Source organism: Dreissena polymorpha, chromosome 9, assembly GCF_020536995.1.
Source record: "Dreissena polymorpha isolate Duluth1 chromosome 9, UMN_Dpol_1.0, whole genome shotgun sequence".
Classification (NCBI taxonomy): Eukaryota; Metazoa; Mollusca; class Bivalvia; order Myida; family Dreissenidae; genus Dreissena; species Dreissena polymorpha.
The window spans coordinates 68,074,794-68,095,984 of NC_068363.1; the positions used below are offsets into that span (position 1 = coordinate 68,074,794).

A 21,191-nucleotide genomic window follows, 5' to 3' on the forward strand; every position below is an offset into this window, starting at 1 on the left:
CAACGCCAAAACAATATCCCTCCGCCTTTGGTGGGGGATAATAAGCGAGATTCGTGCCTGGATGACACATAATTCTAGTCCTAGATCATTCCGACGCGACCCGGTCTATGCTTCCAAAGAACACCGTCCACTAGGGGTATACGAGTTTGGTAGGTAATCACATTACCGGACATTATTTATGTAATAAACGTCATGTAAAACAAGATGCGTTTGTGAAACACAATGTCCCCCTATATGACGTTTGACCTTGTAGGATGACCTTGACCTTGACCACTCAAAATGTGCAGCTCCATGAGATACACATGCATTTCAAATATAAAATTGCTAGCTTCAATATTGCAGAAGTGACATTACATGAGCAATTTTGACCCATATATTTGACCTCGAAGGATGACCTTGACCTTTCACCACTAAAAATGTGCAGCTTCATGAGCTACACATGCATGCCAAATATCAAGTTGTTATCTTCAATATTGCAAAAGTATTCATAAAATTAGCGATTTGGGCCACATATATTTGACCTCTGACCTTGAAGGATGACCTTGACCTTTCACCACTCAAAATGTGCAGCTTCATGAGATACACATGCATGCCAAATATCAAGTTGCTATCTTCAATATTGCAAAAGTACTCATAAAATGAGCGATTTTGGCCACATATATTTGACATCAGACCTTGAAGGATGACCTTGACCTTGACCTTTCACCACTCAAAATGTGCAGCTCCATGAGATACACATGCATGCCAAATATCAAGTTGCTATCTTGAATATTGAAATACTGCAGAAGTGTACATTAAATGAGCGATTTTGACCCATATATTTGACCTTTGACCTTGAAGGATGACCTTGACCTTTCACCACTCAAAATGTGCAGCTCGATGAGATACATATGCATGCCAAATATCAAGTTGCTATCTTCAATATTGCAAAAGTTATTGCAAATGTTAAAGTTGGCGCAAACCAACCAACCAACCAACAGACCAACCAACAGACCAACCAACAGACCAACAGACAGGGCAAAAACAATATGTCCCCCACTACTATAGTGGGGGACATAAAAAGTCGCGTATGTATAGCCAGACCAGTTGCTTTCCTTTGAATTACCCTCAAAGCCCATCAACATTTAGGCTGGAAATGAAAGCTGTGGTTCACACTCAAAAAGCAGCGGTGTTTCGAAAACAGTGACACATTTCTAATTCTAACATACTGCAGCATAAAGGACTACATCAACTTTGACCATAAAAAGTATAATTCGATTTTTATTTCATATATTCATAACTTAACAGTAAAATAAAACAAAATATGCTCATATATTCAGGCATAGCTGCATATCAATCCCCATACTGCACACACTTATGTCAATGTGTGAGTGGGTGTATTAGTTAACTGAAAATTGACCTTTTTTGGTTTACAAAATCAAAATACCAAAAAAACACAAATGCATGCATACCAAACATTTACTTATGCTACATATCAAATACCGCCTTCAAATCATTAGATGGCGAAATTTTGAAGACGTACAAAAATCCAGCAACTGTTTGTTACTCCAAAAAGACCAATAACGGTACACATATCATGTACACAATACGTTCAATACAAAGGCTTATTCATCAATACATGATTATCAAGAGTGGGTGCTGCATGAACAAATGGTCATAGGCATCTTAACTATTCTACAGAATTAATAAAGTTGTCAATAAAAACACTTGCAATTAATCTGAGAAAAGGATCTATTAAATAATAAATACTTGTATAAATAGGAGTACCTATAAACAACTAATTATATAATAATAATGTAATTAACATGTGATGATTTATAATCAAAACCTGGCACAATTTTCTTGAATGCAAGTCCTTAATTGAAATCTGCATCCTCAAAACCTCACAACTGACCCTATATGCTTTAATCCTTTGTCACTAGGATCATGTACATGTGTTCATTGTGCATTAACTTCCTAAAATCCAGCATCCATTAATCAAGATTCAAACTAACATATAATTTTTTTTTCATTATTTAAAACTAAAATCGACCGTTATAATACACATTTCTCAACAGCACTTCACACTGTAATATTTTAAGCTTTAAAGTAAGCATGTATAGTATTCAAACATTAAATCCACTGCTAGAAATTTTAAAAACATCCAAACACAACCAAAAACCATCCACAAAACCCACTAAAACCATCCGACCCTCTTCTGCACTTGTTCCTCTTTCTCGTACTGCTCTTCAGTTTCAGCAAACACGTCACGATCATAGCCCTCCGCGATGTCGCCCTCTGAAGCACGGGCAACAAGAGACTGGGGCTGTTGAGGAAGGTTACGCATGGCTGCCTTCAGGGGGAGCACGTGCAGTTTATCATCCTGTTCACTAACGATGCCAAACTTTTTTAGGAGCATTATTGCTTCTGCTGAGTCCACTTCCACCTGTGTGCCTGTTACTTTATATATGTACTGTTCAACACGCTCTTCTAGTTGGAGTCTTGAGAGTCCACCTGTAATGGAAGTCACAGAGGTATTTAAACAAAAAAACTTTATTACCAGTATCTATATATACAAGTACACAATGAATGTTTCAAACAATGTTACTCAACAAAATCTAAGTATCTAAATAGCACAATAATTGTCTTATGACAACACTTGAAATTAAAAAGAAATAAAATCTTAGACAATAGAAATACTCCACTAGATTGAGGCTCATTAACTTATAAGACACTTTAACTGAACCCTTTACCACTTAGATAGGTATTTAACCCTTTACCACTTAGATAGGTATTTAACCCTTTACCACTTAGATAGGTATTTAACCCTTTACCACTTGAATAGGTATTTAACCCTTTACCACTTAGATAGGTATTTAACCCTTTACCACTTAGATACATATTTAACCCTTTACCACTTAGATACATATTTAACCCTTTACCACTTAGATACGTATCTAACCCTTTACCACTTAGATATGTATTTAACCCTTTACCACTTAGATACGTATTTAACCCTTTACCACTTAGATACGTATTTAACCTTTTACCACTTAGATAGGTATTTAACCTTTTACCACTTAGATACGTATTTAACCCTTTACCACTTAGATACGTATTTAACCCTTTACCACTTAGATACGTATTTAACCTTTTACCACTTAGATATGTATTTTGACGCATTTGATGTCCTTTAGAAAGTTACATTTAATTAAATACCTTTCTTACTAAATTCATGTTATAAAGTCTTCATTTTCAACCCTTAGTTACTGATGAGCAGCAAACAACATAAAACCTGAACAGACTGCGAGTTACTCGCAGGCTGTTCTGTTTTTATGCTGGTTGCAAAGGCCATTTTCACTTTGCTTCTTATAGGGGAAAGGGTTAAAGCCTATTGAGGTACTTGACTAAAACCTTTTAAGTCAGTTTAGCTCAACTCTGTTGAGACACTATTCTTTTATATCTTTTAAGACTTTAAATCTTTTAAGGAACTGAACTTAACCTTATTGAGAAAATTTTAATTAAACCTTTTGAAAAACTTTTAAGACACTTTAGCCTTACCCTAATAAGATTTTAACATAAACCCATCGTGACACTTAACATTAGTATGAAGTGAAAATACAAGTAAACCCTTTTGTGAAATTTAAAGTAAGTTTAACCAAAAACCTTACTGTAACACTTTTTGAAGTGCTCTTGCAAAACTGTATACCCTCAAAAAATCACAATTAGTTTAAACACAGCAATTTAAGTTAATATATTTTGAGCTATCAATTACTCATTTTATAGAATCATATTGATGGCAGATCAATATTATGAAAAATGATTTCAATTCAAAAGTGATCTGACAACAATTATGCAATTCAAACGCACAATATATTTTCCTACACTGTCCTTTGGTTTAAGACTTCTCTTTGTGTTGCTATGCAATAGTGTTACAATTATAATTTTGTCTACATGGAGACTGTCTAATGTTAAAAAAAGAGCCTACTTTTTTCTGTGTTTAAAACTGAGAGTATGAGTGAGTACATAGCTTCATAACAACATACCCAGCTCATTGGGTGACATCTCTAGACTTCTCTGGTCCAGCATGGATGCAGGTCGGTTGGCCAGTAGGAAGGTGTAGACTAGCAGGGCCTGTTTAAATGTCTCGTCCTCCGCTCTATCCACCAACAGTGCCAACAAACCGCGGTTGTTAGCCACATTCTTAAAGTACAAGAGACGGGAAAGATCCGCCAGATACTGGTTCCTTTTGTTTTTGTATGAAGTCCAACGTTGAGCCGCCAACAGACCTGTTACTCCGGTCATCATAAGTGTCCAGTCAACATTCATCGAGGCTAATACAGTCACTACCTTAGCAATAACACCCAATGTGGCCAACGTGACCGAGGCTGTGAAGATTCTTTTGTCAAATTTACCTATTTTTAATTTACCATCTGGAAGAATCATTTCCAACGAATTCACAGGAATTTCTTTAAAAGACTTGAGGATTAGTTTTTGGTCTCTTTTAAACCTAATGGCCACTACTATGCGTTTGTAATACAGTTTTGGTTTCACTGTCTTGGGTCTCTGGAACAAGGCTCTATACCATGGAAGTGTCACTGGGATTTTTTCCCTGCCTAACGCCCAGAATTTAAGTACGTCATATTTTGTAGTATCTACGGCCACCTGAAAAAATAATGGTAAATAAACAAATATTATACTTATTACTTATTATTAGTAACTACAGCTAATTATACTTTGATTTGCAGTTTTTACTTTTTTTAAAGTAGAAAATTACAGGGTGTTGGTTGCAACTAAGTATTTGAAAAATTTCATTAATTTTTTTTAGTATTAATTTGAAATCTGCCACAGTAAAATTTTTACAAGTTATGTGAAGATATCTGTCAGTATAAAAACCTGAAAGAGCGGAATAATTGAAATTGTCACCATTAATTTATTTGTAATATTTAAACATAGCATAGCATATCAGATCATGTATGAAACAGTGCAAATAGGAAAAGGTAGTAAATTAGACGTCAGTACAGCTTGATTGGTCATTGTCTGCTCAGGAACTATTTTAAAGTCTTGGGGCTTACTACAAAGTAACAGGTGTATGGAAATTAAAGAAAAACAGAACCCCTAAGTATGGCTGGATGCCTTTAAGTGTTTATTCCGTATCTGGGCAGAGCAACAGATAAGGTTCATTTTATAGCTTTTACGATTTGTACTTGACAGAAAACGAATTGAAATTAAAAATCAATCGTACAGAAAACGATTATGAAAATGGAAAACGAATTGAATTTTCGTCGTTTTAGCTGTTCCGTTTTCCGCCGTTCCACGTTTAATTATAATTAGTGTATTGTTACCTTTAGTGCAGCCATAATTTTTTCAGTTAGTTCATATAGACACCTTTTGGGCCGGTGTCAATATAAAAAGTTACTTCCTCCGAAATAAGTTCCGGAAAAGGTTCTCTGTTAAACGCGGTCGGGTTAAGAAACTTTCATAAACAACCCAAACCGTCAGGAAAAGACATTGTCAACAGTATACTATCACATTTTATAGCGCAGGTGGTGACAGATTCTGAAATATTCGGCTCAAAACACCTCTGCGATTCCATGTCTCAAAAGCTTACAACATCGCGATTTTCACTGGCTTGTCATTGATAGAGAGGGTTTGGCAATGTCAGTATGATCTTAGACTGAAAGGCAGGAGTGTTGAAACTGGTTTAAACAAAACGACTCCATCATCCATTTGTCAATATACAATTAGTACTAACATTTACAAACAACCTTTGTCACCGTGAATTGATAATGACTTAATTGTCATAAGAATTGCTGAGAATTATTATTATCCAAAAATGAAGCGCTAATCTGATCCAGAAGGGTACGTTTTGATCAAATTGTAAAAAAACTAATTGACAAATAGTTTTGAGGGAAAAAACTAATTGTTACAAAAAGCTTGCAGTGAAAGCTAATTGACCCAAAATCTTATCTGTTGCCCTGTCTGGGGTACATTAACGTATACTTAAAGAGATCCCTTTGTACTTTTAAGTATCCAAGCCAACAAAAAAACACATTTATTCGTGAGTTAAATCAACAAATGGACCGTACTCTCTGAAAAGGGGGTTTAATGCATGTGCGAAAAGTTTCATCCCAGATAAGCCTGTGAAGTTCACACAGGCTTATCAGGGAAAACACTTTCCGCTTTTATGATATTTCTCCTTTCAAGAAAGTCTCTTGTTAGCAGAAATCTAGTTTGGCGGAAAATGTCGTCCCTGATAAGCCTGCACAGGTAAATCTGGGACGACACTTTACACACATGCATTAAACCCCCCTTTTGAGCTTGGCTCAAATGTATCATACCCGTATGCCGTCCCCCACTTCATGCTCCTGCATGGCACGCTCCACTATGGGCTGGGGCAGCTCGTGAAAGTTGGCCTTCTCCATTAGGTCTTCTAGCCTCTGCAGCAGCCAGAACTCGCTGTCTTGTCGCTCTCGTGGATTCCACTTCCGCGTCTCAATAGTGTCCTTGTCAGGATTGATTGGGTCAAACAGATTCTGAAAGAGTGCATTTGTAGAGGGATGGAAAAATTTATGAAGCTGAAAACATGATCCATATTTGTAACGCTCTGGGAACACGCGTGTTACTACATGATGTGCTTTAAGTGTTGTCCCAGATTAGCATGTGCAGACTGCACAGTCTAATCAGGGAAGACAATTTCCGCCTTGACTGGATTTGCGTTTAGACTAGTCTCTCTTTAAATGAAAAATACAATCAAAGCAAAAAGTTTTGTTCCTGATAAGCCTATGTGGACTGCTCAGGCTAATCTGGAAGGAAACTTCACACAAATGCATTAAGCCCAGTTTTCCCAGACCGTCTCATATATAGGTACACTTGGCTATCCCTTGCTCAATATGTTCCTGACAAAAGTTTCAATGTCATACATTCTTTCATGTAATCTTTTCCAGGTCAATAAAGAACAAGAGCTGTCTCCATAGGATGACATATGCCTCCAATAAACGCTTTGATAGAAGTTATTGAAATGCACTAAGTGACCCCATGACCTAGTTTTTGACTCGGCATGACCCATATTCGAACTTGACCTAGATATTGTCTAGGTACAACTTCTGACCAAGTTTGGTAAAGAGCGGATGAAAACTACTTGAATTAGAGAGAGAATACGAAAAGTGTGACAGACTGACCGACGGACAGTGCGAAAACTATATACCCCCTTTTCTTTGAAAGGGGGCATAAAAACAGTAGAGATCATCTAATGTGTAGCCACTGTGTAATTTTGAAAACAATCAAATTCGTTGAATTGATATCCCCCGCCAATATGCTTCTGGACAAAAAAGTGTCATATTTGACACTCAAAAAAGCATTTTTTTCAAGATACAAAGGGCTATAACTCCGTTATTAACAGATGGTGTACAATGCCATTTGGGGTGCATCATCCTCTTATTGATATACATGCCCATACCAAGTTTCAATGAAATCCGCCATAGCACTTCCAAGATATGGCTCCGGACACACAAAAAAAGCATTTTTTCAAGATACAAAGGACCGTAACTCCTTTATTAACAGATGGTGTACAATGCCATTTGGCGTGCATCATTCTCTTATCCATATATATACTCATACCAAGTTTCAATGAAATCCGCCAAAGCACTTCCAAGATATGGCTCCGGACGGACGGATGGAAAGACGGAAGGACGGACGGAAGGACAAAGCCAAAACAATATCCCTCCGCCTATGGCGGGTGATAATAAAAGAGGTTTACCTGATATGAATTTTGTACATGCAAAAAGTGTGCAACAAAAGTTATGTTCTTTTTAGTTTTAAAGAAAAAATCAGAAATTTCATTGAACAAAAATACTGCATAAAATAGTAGCATAAATTGTAATTATTTTGACAATACTTGTCAAGGTGACTTTCTTTAGACATATTTAACACAATACGAAAAATTTCGAACATATCAAGATTGAACAGCTGATCTCAAGGTTAGGACTAACTGAGTAATATGTGTATGAAATTTAGAGGCATATTCAAGTCTAGGGGGAAAGTGTCATCCCAGATTAGCCTGTCCAGTCCATAATACGCACACACATGAAGCTCAATTTTCTTAGATTGAGGCTCTTTAAATTAACCCATTTATGCGTAGTGGACTCTCCCATCCTTCTAAGTTGGATCAATTTATTTCCAAAATAAGGGATGTCTAGTATATTGATTTCTATTAGAATATTACTTATTGAAATTCCTTTAAGCAAACAGCGTAGACCCAGATGAGACGCCGCATCATGTGGCGTCTCATCTGGGTTTACGCTGTTTGCAATGTCCTTTTTTTAGGACGCTAGGCATGAATGGGTTAAAAGCGTAAAAAAATACCTTAAGTTCTTGCAGGACACCGTTATACTTGTTGACTATTGCAGAGTCCAAGCTCAGGGTGAAATCTTCATAGTACTTCTTCTCTTCAGCTGTCAGGAAGTCCTCTTTTTGCATGAGTTGCCGGATGACAGACTTTCGGGTAAGAGGGATGTACCGTTCCCTGCATTCCCCAAATGCTACTTTGTTAGTACAAGGTTCTCTACTTCTAAACTTTGACAATACACAGTTTTGCAAACTATACTAAGACATTAGCAACAAAATACAAGCCTTAACCAACAAGGCTTGATTCCTATACAATTCTGAAATCAGTAATAAATGCACTAGATTTAGCTCACTGTGTTCATATAACAATAAAATAAGCATCAACAATGTTTAAAAACCTAATATATTTATTGTAAATATATATTGGTTTAAAATTCAGTTTAAAACCTTATTTTGACTGGTGAAGTCAGAAACTTAGATTGGAAGTTTTGAGAATTGGAGGCCTGGTAGATGTAACAAAAGCATGTCTCAAATTCTCAATTCAATCAATATTGAACTTCTAGGGAAAAAAAAACATCACAACAACTAAAGAACTTGGAATATGTTCACAAACTGAAGTTAACTACTTAACCCTTCACCACTTAGATACATATTTTCACACATTAGTAGTCCCATAGAAAGTTCAATTTAATTAAAGACCTTTCTTATTAGATTCAAATTTTAAAGGCTTCATTTGCAACCCTTAGATACTGATGAGCAACTAACAGCATAAAACCTGAACAGACTGCGGATGCCTCGCAGGCTGTTCTAGTATTATGCTGTTTGCACATAGCCATTTTTACACTGCCTCTGAGTGGGAAAAGGTTAAGAACAACCAATGAAAATGCACAACAATTACAACCTGAAATCATCCTCTTCCTCTGGGGCCGCTTCAGGGACCTGCCCCTCTGTAAGGGCCTCAGTTTGTCTGGTCACACTAAGGCCCGGGGCCACAGAGAGTAAACGCCGATTGAAAGACTCTTTCAAGGACTTCGTGTGAGGCTCAAGTTTTGCAGCAATCACTGAGGTGGTTCTTTAACATTAAAACAGCATATAAATCATATTCTTATTCAAATAATGTAAAGAAATAATAAAATTTGGAATCAATATATTGTTGGTATTATTGGCGATATTAAAACACACACTTATAGTAGAAATTAAGCTTATTGTATAAAGACTTCTTAGCATTATTGTATGCGTCTATATGCATATACAGTTTGTAAAACACCATGCCCTCTGGACATGTAGTGTTTTTTTTCAGTTATGGGTTTAAACCTTAACCACTTAGATACTTATTTTGACATATTTTTCTTCCCTTAGAAAGTTAAATGTAATTGAAGACCTTTCTTACTAGATTCAAGATTTAAAGGCTTCATATCCAACCCTTAATTACTGATGAGCAGTAAACAGCATAAAACCTGAACAGACTGCGAGTTTCTTGCAGGCTGTTCTGGTTTTATGCTGTTTGCACATAGTCATTTTCACTTTGCTTCTGAGTGGGAAAGGATGTAATCTAAAAGGCATCACAATTAAGTAATCTTATTTTAACTTATTGAAATAAAATAATATTTACAATAGCATATTTTAACAATAGCGATATACCAACAAGTATATTAACAAGAGGGCCAAGATGCCCCTAGTTCACTCACCTGAGAGGAGTCTGTTCATTCAATCTTTACCAAACGCCAAACTTGACCTAGATATTGTCCAGACAAACATCCTGGTCAAGTTTCATCATTATTGAACCAAAACTCTGGCATATGGAGTGTTTTTGTTTTTGTAAGATTTGACCTGGTGACCTATATTTTGAGTTGACCCCCCCCTTACCAAACATCAAACTTTGCTTACAAAAATAAATATTATGACCAAGATTCATAAAATCTGAAACAAAATTGTGACCTCTAGAGTGTTTACAAGGATTTTGTATACTAGAGTGTTCACAAGCTTTTTTTACTATATAAATATAAGAAAACTGCCCCCCCCCCCAGCAGCCATGTTATTCAACTGACCGGAACCATTTTGGAACTCAACTCTCATATCAAGGAAATAAATGTTCTGACCAAATTTCATGAAAATTGGGCCAAAAATGTGACTTCTAGAGTGTTCACATGTTTTCACTATATACATATAGAGAAAAATGCCCCGCCCACTCGCGGCCATGTTTTTTCACCTATCTGGACCATTTTCAAACTCGTCTGAGATATCAACAAGGGACAAAATTGTCACAAAACCAGGTTTTCATTGTGAAAAAAAATCTGATAAAGGGAGACAACTCAAACTGAACTTTTGAAATGAACAAACAAAATTAACCCCCTTTGTAAGTTTGTTTTAAAATAAATCTATTTTTAGTCGTGGCGACCTTGACATTGGAGATATTGACGTGATTCTTTCGTGCGACACACCGTCCCATGATGGTGAACAAATGTGCCAAATGATTTTAAAATCTCATAATGAATGACATAGTTATAGCCCAGACAAGCTCATTTATGGCTATTTTTTACCTTTGAACTCAAAGTGTGACCTTGACCTTGGAGATATTGACGTAATTTTTTCACGCGACACACCGTCTAATGATGGTTAACAAATGTGCCATATGATTTTAAAATCTCACAATGAACGACAAAGTTATGGCCCGGACAAGCTTGTTCCGCCCGCCAGCCAGCCCGCCAGCCAGCCAGCCAGCCCGCTCGCATTCGCCAATCTAATAACCAGTTTTTTCCTTCGGAAAACCTGGTTAATAAAAGCAATGTTTTGACCAACTTTCATGATGATTGGGCAAAAATTGTGACTCCTAGAGTGTTTACAAGGATTGTATATAGCCAAATAAGGAAAACTGCCCCCCCCCCCGGCAGCCATGTTATTCAACTGACCAGAACCATTTTGGAACTCAACTCTCATATCAAGGAAACAAATGTTCTGACCAAATTTCATGCAAATTGGGCCAAAATGTGACTTCTAGAGTGTTCACATGTTTTCACTATATACATATAGAGAAAAATGCCCCGCCCACTGGCGGCCATGTTTTTTCACCGATCTGAACCATTTTCGCACTCTTCCGAGATATCAATAAAACCAATGTTTTTTAAATTGTGACTTCTAGAGTGTTTACAAGGTTTGTCTATAGCCAAATAAGGAAAACTGCCCCCCCCCCCTCCCCCCGGCAGCCATGTTTTTTAACTTACCGAAACAATTTTCGAACTCAACTCTCATATCAAGAAAACAAATGTTCTGACCAAATTTCATGAAAATTGGGCCAAAAATGTGACTTCTAGAGTGTTCACATGTTTTCACTATATACATATAGAGAAAAATGCCCCACCCACTGGCGGCCATGTTTTTTCACCGATCTGGACCATTTTCAAACTCGTCCGAGATATCAATACAACCAATGTTTTGACCAACTTTCATGATGATTGGGCAAAAATTGTGACTTCTAAAGTGTTTACAAGGTTTCTCTATAGCCAAATTAGGAAAACTCCCCCCCCCCCCCGGCAGCCATGTTTTTTAAGTGACCGGAACCATTTTCGAACGCAACTCTCATATCAAGGAAACAAATGTTCTGACCAAATTTCATGAAAATTGGGCCAAAAATGTGACTTCTAGAGTGTTCACATGTTTTCACTATATACATTTAGAGAAAAATGCCCCGCCCACTGGCGGCCATGTTTTTTCACCGATCTGGACCATTTTCAAACTTGTCCGAGATATCAATAAAACCAATGTTTTGACCAACTTTCATGATGATTGGGCAAAAATTGTGACTTCTAGAGTGTTTACAAGGTTTCTCTATAGCCAAATGAGGAAAACTGCCCCCCCCCCCCCCTGGCAGCCATGTTATTCAACTGACCGGAACCATTTTCAAACTCAACTCTCCTATCAAGGACACAAATGTTCTGACCAAATTTCATGAAAATTGGGCCAAAACCCCACCCAGACGTTTGCATACAGTGTAAAACAAATGCTCATTGCATTAACAAATCATAATAACAGCATTAACTTACGCGTGTACATTGAATAATAGAGAATAATATCTTTTAAATTGATTTAATTTCATATTGTTAAATTAAACAATGACTTTATCAACGCTGGTTTAATTGTTTACTCATGCATCTCATTCATTTAGTAAATAAAGCTTTCATGTTCCGTTGACGTCACGTCCGTAAAAGTCTAAAAAGCGGATTCCGTGTCATAAACCGATAGTACGGTGTAATTGTACCGTTCTAATTCAAAGAAATAGCGGTCATTTAATTTAGCGATAATTACTTTCAACAAGTCATAAACTCTGATATATTTTCTTTTGAAGATACCCCCACAATTATCCCCGGAAAAGAAACCTTCTCAACACCTTATAATTTGTTTACTCACAGCGGGCCGCTTTTATAATATCATAGACAATTACCGCTTTCAGACGCTTTAAACGCAAAATAGACGGACAAATAATGTGCTGTGTTTTTAATTTTCGCGACTCGAGACGACTGACGCGTGACCGTTGATTTCAGGTCAAACATGAATTTCGGAGTGGAATATAGTGGCCGTTGGCCGTAATGGTCAGGTGGCCGTTAAATTCAAGTGTAATATAGAGTGTTTTTCGTCGGGGGGATTCCAGACTGACCGTTGTCTGCAGGTGACCAGTAAATTCAGGTGGCCGTTAGGTCAGTTGCGACTGTATACATATAGAGAAAAATGCCCTGCCCACTGGTGGCCATGTTTTTTCACCGATCTGGACCATTTTTGAACTTGTCCATGATATCAATAAAACCAATGTTTTGACCAAATTTCATGATGAGTGGGCAAAAATTGTGACTTCTAGAGAGTTTACAAGGTTTCTCTATAGCCAAATAAGGAAAACTGCCCCCCCCCCCCCGGCAGCCATGTTTTTTAAGTGACCGGAACCATTTTCGAACTCAACTCTCATATCAAGGAAAAATGTTCTGACCAAATTTCATGAAAATTGGGCCAAAAATGTGACTTCTAGAGTGTTCACATGTTTTCACTATATACATATAGAGAAAAATGCCCCGCCCACTGGCGGCCATGTTTTTTCACCGATCTGGACCATTTTTGAACTCATCCATGATATCAATAAAACCAATGTTTTGACCAAATTTCATGATGAGTGGGCAAAAATTGTGACTTCTAGAGTGTTTACAAGGTTTCGCTAAAGCCAAATAAGGAAAACTGCCCCGCCCACTGGCAGCCATGTTTTTCAACGGACCAGAACCACTTTTGAACTCGACCACCATATCATTAAGGCAAATATTTTGACAAAGTTACATGAATATTGGGCATGAAATGGGACATCTACAGTGTTTACAGGGTTTTTCTTTTTTTTTACCTATTGACCTAGTTTTTGACCCAGCACAACCCAGTTTCGAACTCGGCCGAGATTTTATTGGGGCAAAGCTTTTGACTAAGTTTCATGAAGATCCGACATGAAATGTGGCCTCTAAATGTGGAAAACGTTTACGAGCAAATGTTTACGGACATACGACGGACAAAGACCGGTCAGAAAAGCTCACCTGAGCAATCAGATGAGCTAAAAATCATTATTGCATGGAATGCATAACACAATATATACAGATATAATGAATATGTAATTCTTTCTAAAACAAGGGCTGTTTGTAAAACATGCATGCCCCCCATATGGGCTGTCAGTTGTAGTGGCAGCCATTGTGTGAATACATTTTTTGTCACTGTGACCTTGACCTTTGACCTAGTGACCTAAAAATCAATAGGGGTCATCTGCCAGTCATGATCAATGTACCTATAAAGTTTCATGATCCTAGGCCTAATTATTCTTGAGTTATCATTAGGAAACCATTTTACTGTTTCAAGTCACTGTGACCTTGACCTTTGATCTAGTGACCTGAAAATTAATAGGGGTCATTTGCCAGTCATGATCAATGTACCTATGAAGTTTCATGATCCTAGGCGTAAGCATTCTTGAGTAATCATCCAGAAGCCATTTTAATGTTTCGAGTCACTGTGACCTTGACCTTTGACCTAGTGACCTGAAAATCAATAGGGGGTCATCTGCCAGTCATTATCAATGTTCCTATGAAGTTTCATGATCCTAGGCGTAAGCATTCTTGAGTTATCATCTGGAAACCATTTTACTGTTTGGAGTCACTGTGACCTTTGACCTAGTGACCTGATAATTAATAGGGGTCATCTGCCAGTCATGATCAATGTACCTATGATGTTTCATGATCCTAGGCCTAAGCATTCTTGAGTTATCATCCTGAAACCATTTTACCATTTCGAGTCACTGTGACCTTGACCTAGTAACCTGAAAATCAATAGGGGTCATCTGCCAGTCATGATCAATGTACCTATGAAGTTTCATGATCCTAGGCCTAAGCGTTCTTGAGTTATCATCCGGAAACCATCTGGTGGACGGACTGACCGACTGACGGACGGACCGACAGACCGACATGTGCAAAACAATATACCCCCTCTTCTTCAAAGGGGGGCATAATAAATATACAATAAAAATCATTTCACAGAGCAAAAAAAATAACTGATACATCTCATATACCAGGTAATGTATTTATGATAATATTTGGTTGTTCAGAACTCTGAACACCACACATTTTTGTTGACCATAGAACGTTTAATAAGGTTTTTCTCCTGCTGGGACAGCTGAAAGTAAACATATGTGAATTTTTTGTTGACAAATACTTCCCATCATTATTGTCAAGTCATGGCTCTGTTTGTCATAAGTATTTGATAAATTGATTTATAATATGGGACAAAGTCATTGAGAATATGTTGTTTACCTGTATACATCAAATTTATTAGTTTTGATTAAAGGTTCAAGTTAAAGACACCAATGAGTCACAGTGGTGTAGTGGATATGGAGTCCGACTAGCGATCGGGAGGTCATGAGTGTGATCCCCATTGTGGGAGCGTTCTTTAGATTTTCCAGATAGACACCATGTAATGGTTGTGGTCCTAGGAATAGGACTCGAGAGCGTTTCAAATAAGCCTTAGGCTTTCTATGCAATCAAGCTTAAATAAATAAGTTAAAACTAAAGACATCAAAATCAAATATAAATTTCAAAAAGTGTTCAGCAAATGGACATGCCGATTAAAAAGGAAGTTGTAACAGAACCCCTTGCACCAACTTACAGACTATCATACCTCTGTACATGAGGTCTGGCTGCATTGAGGAGATACCTGGACGAACGCTGCAGGGGCGGACCCAGTCGCTTAGCAACATACCTGGAGGTGTTCACTACCTGGGGTTTCACCTTCCGGTACACCGCCTTGTAGGTTGGGAGCACCTAGAATGGCCATAAAGATTTTTTTGTTTTATGTCTTGCCACAGTCTGGAGTATCGCTGCCAATCACCAGTGTCGCTGAATGGCAACAATTTTTTTAAAGTAGCAAATTTCTCTACTGAAAACATAATGTATTAAAAACAAGACCTGTCTCTATCGGAAGACATATGCCCCCGAAAAACGCTTTTTTCGAAACCTAAACACAGACTTCGAAACCTTAACGCGGACCCCAAGTTCAAGGTCAAGGGGTTCAAAATGTTTGTGCGTATGGAAAGGCCATGTCCATATACACATACATTCCAAATATGAAGGTTACATCTGAAGGGACATAGAAGTCATAAGCATTTTTTGAAACCTAAACGCAAAAGTGTGACGGACAGACAGAGTGACAGACAGACGGACGGACAGACGGACAAACAGTGTGACTGCAATATGCCACTCAACCGGGGCCATAAAATTCTGTTTTGGTACATTACAGGAGCAAATTAAGTCACATTGCGTAAAAACAGGCGCTAAGGGCATTGTTTGTTATCAGATGTACTGGTAGACAAGCATTGTCACGCTTAAAGGCTGGTCAAAATTACAGGATTTTTTAATGTTTGTAAAGAGTCTGAACATATGTACCGATTTATTTCAAGATCTGTAGGTTAATTAAGGTTAATTCTTATTGCTATTTTTATTAAGAGTAATTTTGACCCGAGTCGCAATCCCAGGGTGTATGAGGGTGGGGGTGGGAATAGGTGTTGGGAGAGAGGAGGTCTTAGTGAGGGTATCTACTAACTGAAGTCTGATAGCAGTATTTAAATTTTAATGTGTTATCTGCCTTTATAACTAATTAATTTCAAAGTGTAACAAGATGGCCTGAAAGGTCCAAAGTCGCTCACCTGAGATAACAAGATATTATTGGGACAAATCTTCTGACCGACTTTGATGAAGACCGCCCCTTGGGCAAACATAATTATTTTTGAACTCATCCAAGATATCATTGAGACCAATCTTCTGACCAAAATTTCATGAAGATTGGACAATACATGTGGCCTCTAGAGTGTTAACAAGGTTTTACTATAGCCATATAAGGAAAAATGCCCCGTCCCCTGGCGGCCATGTTTTTCAACCAAAGGGCATCATTTTTTAACTCCTCCAAGATATTATTGGGATAAATCTTCTGACCAAGTTTCATTAAGATTGGACAATAAATGTGTCCTCTAGAATGTTAACAAGATTTTACTCTAGCCATATAATGGCATATATAGCCATTTAAGGAAAAATGCCCGCCCCTTGACAGCCATGTTTTTCAAGCAAAGAAAACCATTTTCAAACTCATCCAAGATATCATTGGGTCAAATCTTCTGACCAAGTTTCATGAAGATCGGAAAATAATTGTGGCCTCTAGAGTGTTAACAAGGTTTTACTATAGCCATATAAGGAAAAATGCCCCGCTCCCTGGTGGCCATGTTTTTCAACCAACCGGCATCATTTTTGAACTCTTCCAAGATGTTCTTGGGATGAATCTTCTGACCAAGTTTCATGAAGATTGGACAATAAATGTGGCCTCTAGAGTGTTAACAAGATTTTACTATAGCCACATATAGCCATATAAAGAAAAATGCCCCGCCCCTTGGCAGCCATGTTTTTCAAGCAAAGGTTACCATTTTTGAACTCATCCAAGATATCATTAGAAAAAATCTTCTGAGCAAGTTTCATGAATATCGGAAAATATATGTGGACTCCAGAGTGTTAACAAGGTTTTACTATTATAGCCATATAAGGAAAAATGCCCTGCCCCCTGGCAGCCATGTTTTTCAACCAACCGGCATCATTTTCAAACTTGTCCAAGATATTATTGAGATGAATCTTCTGACCAAGTTTCATGAATATCAGACAATAAATGTGGCCTCTAGAGTGTTAACAAGATTTTACTATAGCCATATATAGCCATATTAGGAAAAATGCCCTGCCCCTTGGCAGCCATGTTTTTCAAGCCAACGTAACCGTTTTCAAACTCAACCGTCATATCCAGAAAACACATGTTCTGACCAAATTTCATGAAGATTGGACCAAACATGTGACTTCTAGAGATTTCACATGTTTTCACTATATGCATATAGAGAAAACTGCCCCGCCCCTGGGGGCCATGTGTTTTCACAGATCTGGACCATTTTCGAACTCGTCCGAGATATCAATGAAACCAATGTTTCCACCAAGTTTCATGATGACTGGGCAAAAATTGTGACTTCCAGAGTGTTCACAAGGTTTCTCTATAGCCATATAAGGAATACCGCCCCGCCCCCTGTCGGCCATGTTTTTCAATGGACCGGAACCATTCTTAACTTACCCAACATATCATTTAGACAAACATTTTGACAAAGTTACATGAAGATTTGGCATCAAATGTGACTTCTACAGTGTTCATAAGGTTTTCCTTTATTATGACCTAGTGACCTAGTTTTTGACCCAGCATGACACAGTTTCGAACTCAGTCGAGGTATCAATGGGACAAATGTTCTGACCAAGTTTCGTGAGGATCCGACAATAAATGTGGTTTCTAGAGTGTTCACAAGGCAAAATGTTGACGACGCACGACGGACAATGGACAAAAGGAGATCACAAAAGCTCACCATGAGCACGTTGTGCTCAGGTGAGCTAAAATTGCAGTAAATTATGACAAATTTAAAACTAGAGTTACAAAACTTGGATAATTGGGTCATTTCAATACAGGGAATACATGTTATAGAATTAAAATATATTTCCTACAGAGCATTTCTAAGAAACTAGTTTACCCAAAAAACGTCTAAGCATAAAATGAAACCCTACTCATGATGATTATCATGATGTTAAGTTTGAAGAGCTGTAAACAGTTTGTATCTTTATTATGTAAAATTTCAAAGTGCAAAAAAGGCTGTTTGTTATGATAATCTTCAAACTAGAGTTACCAAACCCATAAGGCCATTTCAATTTGATCGCTACATGTGTAATGTTAATTTAATTAAATCCCTCAGGCCATTCCCAAGAAACTTGCTTATCCAAAAACTGAAAACCAACTTGGAAGCCCAGCCCAATGCCAGGGCAAGTAGAACAGCTTGCCGTATCTTTAAAAAGTCAAGCTTAAAAAGACTAATGATAAAAGAGTTGAAGTTGTCTTAGTACTTAAAAGTGTGTTTAATGTCAGTTTATGTAGATTTCTCAAATTATCTGATGGCTGTTGCTCAATGACAGAGTTTACAGAGCTTTCTGTGTTTGCTCATAGGTAAAAAGTATAATCAAATATTTCCAGAGATAATTGTAAATGCTTTAGAGTCACAATGCAAACAAGAAATGGCCCGGCCGCGGCAGATGCGTATCCCAACGGCTTTTGACCCAGTGGTCAGATCTAAATTCCAAATAGTGCACTGTCGCACAAATGCTCATAGCTACCATGTGTTTAAGTTTCAAGGTTCTAGTTCTAATAGTGTAGGAGGAGATAGTGGCCAGGACAGACAGCGGAGATAACCACATAATCCCCCCTGATCATTAAAAAAAGCCAGACAAGGCTGGCAGATCTTGAATTGCCATTTTTACAACACATTTAAACACAAGAAAAATCTGAAAAGATACAGATTCAGCATCTATAAGACTATTTTGAGCAAAAAATTGTTTCATGTCATTATGAGTCCGAACCGTAATTACTTGACACTCATATTCTTCATCGTGATTTGATTCACCTTTTTTCTAATCATGGCCTGGACATTAAATTTTTATGCTACTGTAAACTGAGTGGCAGAACCATTTGTAATAGTTAATATTCTACACGGTTACTGCAGTATGGATATGCTATGTTATATAACTCAGTGGAATGTAGTAAAATGAAATTGATTGATTTGTTTGATAATTGATTGAGTTCAAACCAATTTATTTTATCTCAATTGCATGGAAACCTCAGGCTTATTTCAACGCTTTCGAGTTTGTTTCCTGGGTCTAGAACCAGTACTTGGTGTCTTTATGGGAGATCATAAGAAAGCTCCCACAGTTGGGATTGAACCCATGACCTCCTGGTCGCAATGCTGACACCATATACATTACATTATTGCGACCCTTGACAATTGATTTATTTTATTGATGATTGATTGACAAAGAGTTGAGTGTGATGTACATGTTTTGTCAAATTATTTTTTGACTGTACATTGTGGGTGTGTGAGACTGATCTGAGATGGCATGGTTATGAATCTTATAGCGATCCATTGGAGAAAGAACTCATAGATACGTTGAAGATACCAGTTTTGGCTTTTACATGCCGATAGATGGCTTTCTAGTCCATTGCCTGTGTAGTAATTGGTGTCTTTGAGGGTGATATAAAAACATACTCCCACAGTGGGAATTAAACCCATGACCTCCAGTCGCTAGGCAGACACCATATCCACTATGTCATTGTGCACTTAACTTCTTAAGTGACACAATTTCATGTCATGAGATGTAAACAGTCGTTAAACTGCTGGACTACTGACATCCTCAGTCGAGAGCCACCGATCACTGAATGTTTGGACCCATTAATCTCAATACATTCTCCTGGTGGTGGGTCGGCAGGGGTTGATCAATCCCCTACGTGTCAGTAGACAGCTGCCAGCTCCTCTCTTCTCTCCTTAGCCAAAGCCATATTGATGCTCTCTCCGCTGCATCCCCAAGTCTGTTGACCCCTCGCTTTCTGTCTCTTCCTTTCAGGCCAAATGCAGTGAAAAGTCTCCAGAGAGACTTTTACGGAAAGCCTCGGACGACGACCTCCACTGGGAATAGCCACGTGTGCCACCCCTTCTCCTTGCATTCCCTCTGCAGATCAGCATATTTTGCCGTTTTCCTCTCCATCGCCTCATCACAGCGCGACTCCCAAGGAACTGTTAGCCCAACCATCACCAGACACTTGTCCTTTGCCGACCAGATCACCATGTCGGGGCGATGTGTTGTCTGTACTACACTTGGGAAAACCAGCCTTCGTTTCAGGTCAACAACTATCTCCCATGACTGCGCACGATCTAGGATCGATGCTGCTTGAGTCTGCTGCTTCTTGATGGTTTCCCCTTCCTTTACAAACTGCATCTTCCCGGTCTCTTTCACAGTCCTCTTCTTTCGCCTCTCCCTTTTTACTATCTCTGCCAGATCTTGGAGGACCTTGTCGTGTCTCCACCTGTATCTTCCTTGTGTAAGGGTCAGATTTAATAATTATGCACTGGAGTCTTGACATTTCATTTTGACATGACTTGTTTAACATAATTATTTTATTGCATAAAACATGTAATGGAGCTACGATGCTAATATAAGTGCAATTATCCTGTGTGAAATATAGTGTTAAATGTCGATTTAGATTTTATTGCACACCTTTTGAGAGAGTTCACCGGCTCTCCGAACAAAGCTCGCCATTTTGATTGTTGACCTTCGTCGTGCTTCTTCTTCCACCGATTATACCGATTAGAGTGGTTGTTGAAATAACTTACTTAGAGCGTTATGTTTTCATTTATTTTAAATAAAATACCTTTATTAACGTATATTCGAAATATATTATATTATAATGAAGTA

The 21,191-nt window shown here is 37.9% G+C and overlaps 1 protein-coding gene across 2 annotated transcripts; it reads right to left on the reverse strand.

The window, feature by feature from the left end:
* Nucleotides 1–1,247: 1,247 nt before the first annotated feature.
* Nucleotides 1,248–21,169, reverse strand: LOC127845672 (transmembrane protein 143-like). 2 transcript variants are annotated; one of them, XM_052376725.1, is made up of 7 exons: nt 20,994–21,169; nt 15,508–15,650; nt 9,227–9,397; nt 8,344–8,503; nt 6,321–6,515; nt 4,026–4,644; nt 1,248–2,493 (listed from the first exon to the last, which is right to left on the reverse strand). In XM_052376725.1, exons 1-7 carry the CDS (start codon nt 21,033–21,035, stop codon nt 2,177–2,179), a joined length of 1,647 nt encoding a protein of 548 aa, XP_052232685.1. In that variant the 5' UTR covers nt 21,036–21,169; the 3' UTR covers nt 1,248–2,176. The 2 variants fall into 2 exon arrangements, with proteins under 2 accessions (XP_052232685.1, XP_052232684.1); XM_052376724.1 differs by having other exon boundaries at nt 15,496–15,650.
* Between the last annotated feature and the right edge of the window lie 22 nt (nt 21,170–21,191).

Excerpts from the sequence above, each read along its gene's own strand:
- LOC127845672 (XM_052376724.1), bottom strand. The coding sequence starts at position 21,035 with ATGGCGAGCTTTGTTCGGAGAGCCGGTGAACTCTCTCAAAAG. Across the intron at positions 4,645-6,320 it reads AAGTGGGGGACGGCATACGG|GTGGCCGTAGATACTACAAA; the intron begins GTATGATACATT and ends TTATTTTTTCAG. Across the intron at positions 2,494-4,025 it reads GATGTCACCCAATGAGCTGG|GTGGACTCTCAAGACTCCAA; the intron begins GTATGTTGTTAT and ends CTTCCATTACAG.